Below are 7,500 nucleotides of genomic sequence, written 5' to 3' on the forward strand. Positions count from 1 at the left end.
GCTAATTATTTAGAGGTGTCGTTTGCAATCAGTTGCTGATCTATTTTCAGATCCTTGTCATGCTACAGGAGACAGACGCGTCTCTCCCAGCTACAGGAGACAGACACGTCTCTCCCAGCTACAGGAGACAGACGCGTCTCTCTGGGCCAGCTCCAGGAGACAGACGCGTCTCTCTGGGCCAGCTACAGGAGACAGACACGTCTCTCCCAGCTACAGGAGACAGACACGTCTCTCCCAGCTACAGGAGACAGACACGTCTCTCCCAGCTACAGGAGACAGACACATCTCTCCCAGCTACAGGAGGCAGACACGTCTCTCTGGGCCAGCTACAGGAGACAGACGCGTCTCTCTGGGCCAGCTACAGGAGACAGACATGTCTCGCCCAGCTACAGGAGACAGACACGTCTCTCCCAGCTACAGGAGACAGACACGTCTCTCTGGGCCAGCTACAGGAGACAGACGCGTCTCTCTGGGCCAGCTACAGGAGACAGACATGTCTCGCCCAGCTACAGGAGACAGACACGTCTCTCCCAGCTACAGGAGACAGACACGTCTCTCTGAGCCAGCTACAGGAGACAGACGCGTCTCTCTGGGCCAGCTACAGGAGACAGACACGTCTCTCCCAGCTACAGGAGACAGACACGTCTCTCTGGGCCAGCTACAGGAGACAGACACGTCTCCCCCAGCTACAGCAGACAGATGCGTTTCTCTGGGCCAGCTACAGGAGACAGACACGTCTCTCCCAGCTACAGGAGACAGACACGTCTCTCCCAGCTACAGGAGACAGACACGTCTCTCCCAGCTACAGGAGACAGACGTCTCTCTGGGCGAGCTACAGGAGACAGACACGTCTCTCCCAGCTACAGGAGACAGACGCGTCTCTCTGGGCCAGCTACAGGAGACAGACACGTCTCTCTGGGCTAGTCCAGGAGACAGACGCGTCTCTCTGGGCTAGTCCAGGAGACAGACACGTCTCTCTGGGCTAGTCCAGGAGACAGACTCGTCTCTCTGGGCTAGTCCAGGAGACAGACGCGTCTCTCTGGGCAGCTCCAGGAGACAGACACGTCTCTCTGGGCTAGTCCAGGAGACAGACTCGTCTCTCTGGGCTAGTCCAGGAGACAGACTCGTCTCTCTGGGCCAGCTCCAGGAGACAGACTCGTCTCTCTGGGCCAGCTCCAGGAGACAGACGCGTCTCTCTGGGCCAGCTCCAGGAGACAGACACGTCTCTCTGGGCTAGTCCAGGAGACAGACACGTCTCTCTGGGCCAGCATGTCAACCATGAGAATCCCATCTGGACATTTCTTCCTTAATGGAATTGGGCTGTAATTCAATTTGCACTTTCCAAGAAAATAATTAAAAGTTCTCACACAATTGATGATCGCTGTGCACTTTTAGCACTTTGTGGAAATACATGTCAGTCTTTCTGGCATCAGTTGGCCTCTTTCCGCTTTTTCTGCCTATTTCATACATACAAGGCTCAACAGTTAGCCATTCAAGACTATGACATATACGCAGATACACACACTATATGCTGTGTCACACTTAAGTCACAGACACAGTGACTTGAGACTCGTCCTCAAAGACTTGATGCTCGACCCAATCAGACTAGAGTTTTGGGACTTGTGAACAATCTTATTTTTTTTGGTGCATTAACTTTAAGGGAATGTTGACTAATAATAATGTCGACTAATCAATGCTGATACTGATGCTAATAGATAAAGGAGTGAGGATAATATAGTACATATAATATAGTACATGCTTTGAAGTCCTTAGTTTTAGCTATGCAGTGTTCTAAGCAGACCGGAAGACATCCAGCAGATGATAAAACGTTCATTCATATAGAGACTTGACTTGGACTTGTGACCAAAGAATTTAGACTTGACTCGGACTCTAGCTCAAAGACTTGAAATGTGACATGGACTTGCAAAAAATGACTTGTGAGCATCTCTGCCGCAACCGAATGTTCGATTCTCCCTGACCTCTGGCCTACAGGATCACATTTGAAACATGATGTAGTTTGTATGTTGATACATCTTGAGGCGTCTAGTTGAGATTTGTGTATGCCTGCCAGAATTTGAATAGACATTTGAATGACAATTGTCTGAGCAGTGTGTGTGCATGTGCGTGTGTGTGTGTGTGTGTGTGTGTGTGTGTGTGTGTGTGTGTGTGTGTGTGTGTGTGTGTGTGTGTGTGTGTGTGTGTGTGCGTGTGTGTGTGTGTGTGCAGTATCTCTGTCGGAGGGACAATTGATTGCAATTCCTGGTAGCTATTTGTCCCATTATGACCTAGTCCACCGAACACAGACCACACAGTCGAAAGCAAAATGCTTTTACTAAGGAAAATACTTTATTCATTTGAAAGCAGAAAAGACAGAGAGCCTTCAGGCCGGCTTTACACAGGAGCAACATGGAAATAAAATGTGACTTGGAGAGGTGGGGAAAAAGTCTATGTATGAATCTTTTTCTGTTCATCTCGTGTCAATAGATAGTAGTAATGTTTACTTTAGATTCAATTTAGAGAGCAGACTTGACTCAAAACACAAATGACTGAAAATGTTTTGGCATGAGAAAGTACAGAGAATGAATTGTTTACCAACTGGATCACAGTGTCTATTTACAACTTGAAAGGACAGAACTGAAAGTGAACCAGTGTTAATCAGGTCCATAGCACGCATGCACGCAACACACACACACACACACAGACACGCACACGCACACACGCACGCGCACGCACGCGCACGCACACACACACACACACACACACACACACACACACACACACACACACACACACACACACACACACACACACACACACACACACAAGCATGTTTCAGTAAAGCTCAGAAATGTCCAACATCCATCTGTAATACGCATTAAATGGATGATTTAGATTTGTAAAGCCACTTCTTAACAAAAGAAGTCAGGAGGAACTGTGAAACTAAGACATTGTACGCGCATAACTTATCAACAATCACAGCATCCCCAAACAACTCTGACTGAATTATTGGCTATATAAACTACAGATCCCGACACATTTAGACTCCCTCTTTATTAACAACTCATATTTACAAAAATATATTTTTTTCCTTTTCTGGGAGGATTTATTAGATTTGATTTTTTTTGGTAGATGTTGAAGAATAAATACTCTATTTTAGGACATTAAAGGATATTTCTGAAATACTCTCTGGGGGTTGAAAGCCAAAGTGTGCAAGGCCGAATCGTTAAAAGCCACTGAACACAGAACGTGGATTTTGTCACAATTATACCGTAACCAGTGCTTCATCACACTTGAAAACATTTGGATGTAGGTTTTGCCATTCATACTTATTTTATGAAGAAAAGGCAGTATTGGATTTCCCAATTCCCACACTTGACGCTGTGATGCTATCTGTTGCCTTCTGACGTGTCTTTTCCCATCAACCACCTCTTCAAGAGTCTTTTAAATTCTTGAATGTGGTGGACGAGAGCAAACTGACCAAACGGAGTCAATGTTTGCAGAGCTCTTAACATGCTTTTGTTGCCCAAAAATAGTCACAGTATCACAGGAACTCAAATCTCAAAGATTGACTGGTGACTTGCACACAGTGGCTGTCGCGTGAGAGGAGAGGGCTGAAGCCAAGCTGCCAGGGTTCCTACAGCATCTCATTTCCATCAGTGTTAATTATGATTGACTGGGAAATAAGTCGCTTAAGATTTCTCACCATACCAACAAATAATAGGGACGGTATATCGGAATTCTATATATCGCGACTATATCATTGGGCAGAAAAAAAAAAAGTGATATTAACAAGCTCTCCTTTGAAATGATATTATATGATGCACAAATGATACACTTTGTAATGATATTTTAAAAATGTTTATATTCTAGAATGCCAGAAAGATTTGAATCGTAACAGGACATAAGCACGTTGCTACATAAATTCGGTGGTGCTACATTGTGTCTCAGGACTGACCATTCATATTTTCTCAAATAAAAAAATAAAAAAATCTCTAAATGATCAAATTTGTTTTTCTGTCTTTTTTTGTGCATGTAGGAACCCTGAGCTAATAACGTAAAAAGAAAGTACTCGAAAACAACAGAACAATATATAAAAGAGTACAATAAAGTAAAAACACAAAAAATATCAACACAAAATACATATCAAAATGGGATGTATGCATTACTGGAATGGAATAAAAACATTATTTAAAAATAAAAAGAAATACAACTACAAAGAGCAAATCATTTTTGAAAAAGGTTCTATAAATACAAAGGTCCTCCATGCTCTTAGGCTCGTCAGTGTCCTGTAAAAAGCCTCCTGTCTCCCACTTTTAAATACACTTTCCACTGGATCCAATGCCACACTACTTTATAGATCCATTTGATATTTTCCTGATATGTCTGATTCAACACAGTGTCTCAATTAAGATAACTGAAGAAGTAAAATTGGTAAGTTGGCTAAAACCAAAAACTAGTCAGTGCAACTTCACTTCAAAGGTGAAGGCAGCCAGTGCCTTGTTATGGTTACTTATTACAGTGTACTAAGTAGAAATGGCAGAGAAATGGACCTTAACAATCGTCAGTGGGTACGAGGTTTGCTCCAGGACACTGACCCAGGCTGAGGAGAGGGAAGGGGGGGCCAATGAGGTGGACCTCAGGAGGTCTCGTTGACCGTTCGCTCCAGCTCTATCACTTTACTACTGCTCTCATTCACCCTCTGCTCCAAAGACCTGGGGGGGAGGGGGGAGAGAGAGAGAGGGGGAGAGAGGGATGTCATGTTTCTGAACCCAAATTAGGTTGCATATCACGTATCTACATACATGTATATCAACGTCATACCCGCTATAGAGTCTGCTATTGATATAGCACGGTGGCCAGTAAGGGTAATTTTTGTTTAAAATTTACATTGAGATTGTACGTATCGTGGATTGAAGAAATTTACAATGCAGACATTTTTATTCTAGCGATGTAGTGTGTGTGTGTGTGTGTGTGTGTGTGTGTGTGTGTGTGTGTGTGTGTGTGTGTGTGTGTGTACCTGTGTAGATTGAGCAGCAGGGTGTTTTGGGGCATCTGCGTGTCGTTGCTGGTGTTCCTGAAAGGTGGGTGCGTCTCCGCCCTGCTAGGCTCCGCCCCCAGCTTTTGCTGTTCGGAGTGACGCCACGCCGCCATGACGACCGCCGGCGTGTCCTCCCATTGGTCGGGATATTCTCCGCCCAGGCCGAGGAGGTGCGGCTGCTCATCCTCAAAAGTAGACAGCAGACTCCTGGACTTGACTGACAAGAGAGAAAGAGCGGAAAAGAGTGAATAGAGAGGAAAAGGTACATAATACATTTAATCCATCATCTACCACAAGGGTTTCCAAACTGGGGTACGTGCACCCCTAGGGGTATGTGGAGGTACTGGGAAAATGGAAAAATGGAAAAATGGACAAATGTAAGAATAATTTATGAAAATAAATTAAATGTTAAAATAAATCTCCTCAGGAGACACTAATTGCAACTCTGTCACTCAATTTCTTATTTTGTAATGTTATATTCTTCAAAAGGTGTGTTATCATTCATTCATTGCATCATATGCTATGGTTTTCTTGATAAGGAAAATCTTGCAGCCGGGTAAATGGGATATAATTGGATTCAGAAATCAGGGAAAGGGGGTACTGAAGCCAAAAAAGGTTGAGAACCACTGATCTAGCCTCTATTTTTGCTGGATGAACGGCGGCCATCTCTAGAGACCCAAATGTCACTGAGTGAGTGAGTGAGTGAGTGATGAAGTTCCAGAGTACCACAGGGATGACTTTGATTTTTGTAAGCTTAACCGGGAAGTCTGGTTAACAACGCATTTACGCTTCAAAAGTCATAAAGGTGGTCCTCATTTTGTGAAGATTGTCTTGATGAACACAACATTCGCTGTTTCATAAACTTTTGTTTATGGCAGACCTTATTTCAAGCATTTAAATCCCCATACAAAAATCCCATTGCCTTTTACACGTACGAGCAGGAAGTAGCACGTCCGGACTCATTCCTACGGTACTCTTTTGGCCGGCCGTGGCACACCCATACACAGTGTGAGTAGTTGTACTCTTTTGGTCGGCCGTGGCACACCCATACACAGTGTGAGTAGTTGTACTCTTTTGGTCGGCCGTGGCACACCCATACACAGTGTGAGTAGTTGTACTCTTTTGGTCGGCCGTGGCACACCCATACACAGTGTGAGTAGTTGTACTCTTTTGGTCGGCCGTGGCACACCCATACACAGTGTGAGTAGTTGTACTCTTTTGGTCGGCCGTGGCACACCCATACACAGTGTGAGTAGTTGTACTCTTTTGGTCGGCCGTGCCACACCCATACACAGTGTGAGTAGTTGTACTCTTTTGGTCGGCCGTGACACACCCATACACAGTGTGAGTAGTTGTACTCTTTTGGTCGGCCGTGGCACACCCATACACAGTGTGAGTAGTTGTACTCTTTTGGTCGGCCGTGACACACCCATACACAGTGTGAGTAGTTGTACTCTTTTGGTCGGCCGTGGCACACCCATACACAGTGTGAGTAGTTGTACTCTTTTGGTCGGCCGTGACACACCCATACACAGTGTGAGTAGTTGTACTCTTTTGGTCGGCCGTGGCACACCCATACACAGTGTGAGTAGTTGTACTCTTTTGGTCGGCCGTGCCACACCCATACACAGTGTAAGTAGTTGACACATGCGCAGTCTCCCGACCACTGACCTATTTTAATATTCTAATATACAGTCAATGCTCCTGAGCAGACAGGACAGTACTCAGTTTGCTAGCCAGCCTCAGACAGTGCTGTGGCTGTACCCTCCGCTAGCTGGCTTGCTAAAGGGCAGTTTAGAGTACAGCGATTAATGATCGCCCAACGAGCGACACTGAACGTTAATTAACGCTGCACGCTGATTTTGTGCGCTGTTGCTCATAAAAAAGTATAAACACTAGGCGATAGGAGAACACATCGCAGAGGCGCAGTTTCATTTCATTCGCTTCATTTGGATTTTCTCTCAAGACATGGAGGTAGAAAAACAAGAGCTAGCAGCACTTTCTTGAGCCAGCGATGGGGTCAAAGTTGAATCCAAATGAAGTCTTGGCGATGGTCGCAACCATCATCGCAAAGATGCCATATCGCCCGTCGCTGGAAGTATAAACATATATCGTTGCCACCAACGATAGAATATGATCATGGTCCGTCGCAACCACCATAAATCACTGTACTATAAACAGAATAAGAATAAGAATAAGACTTTACTGGCACTTTCAGTGACCAGCAGCATCATTATCAGCAATAGTTAGAAAAAAAGAAAAATAGTATAAAATAATATTAATAGTAGTATTAAAATAGTAACAAAATAGTAGGTAATTCAAATTAAATTAAAATACAGAAATGTATTGCACACAGTTTGAAGGGAAGACAGGCAAACGTTGTGCATTGGCTGCTACATGTTGCTTAAAGTAAACTGCCCTTAACAAGCCATGACAAGAGCCACATAAACAAATGGGGTTAA

General features: G+C 44.5%; 1 protein-coding gene across 1 annotated transcript in view; it reads right to left on the reverse strand.

The window, feature by feature from the left end:
- Positions 1-2,324: 2,324 nt before the first annotated feature.
- The window catches only part of creb3l2 (cAMP responsive element binding protein 3-like 2), a 66,608-nt gene continuing 61,432 nt past the window's right edge, over positions 2,325-7,500 (reverse strand). Inside the window, exons 11-12 of the mRNA XM_083655896.1 lie at positions 5,018-5,255; positions 2,325-4,712 (exon numbers count right to left, since the gene is read on the reverse strand). Coding sequence (XP_083512022.1) covers positions 4,637-4,712; positions 5,018-5,255 — 314 coding nt within the window. The 3' untranslated portion in view covers positions 2,325-4,636. The remainder of the gene's footprint in view (positions 4,713-5,017; positions 5,256-7,500) is intronic.

The sequence above is a fragment of the Poromitra crassiceps genome, assembly GCF_964638095.1.
Source record: "Poromitra crassiceps genome assembly, chromosome: 2".
In the NCBI taxonomy this organism is placed as follows: Eukaryota; Metazoa; Chordata; class Actinopteri; order Beryciformes; family Melamphaidae; genus Poromitra; species Poromitra crassiceps.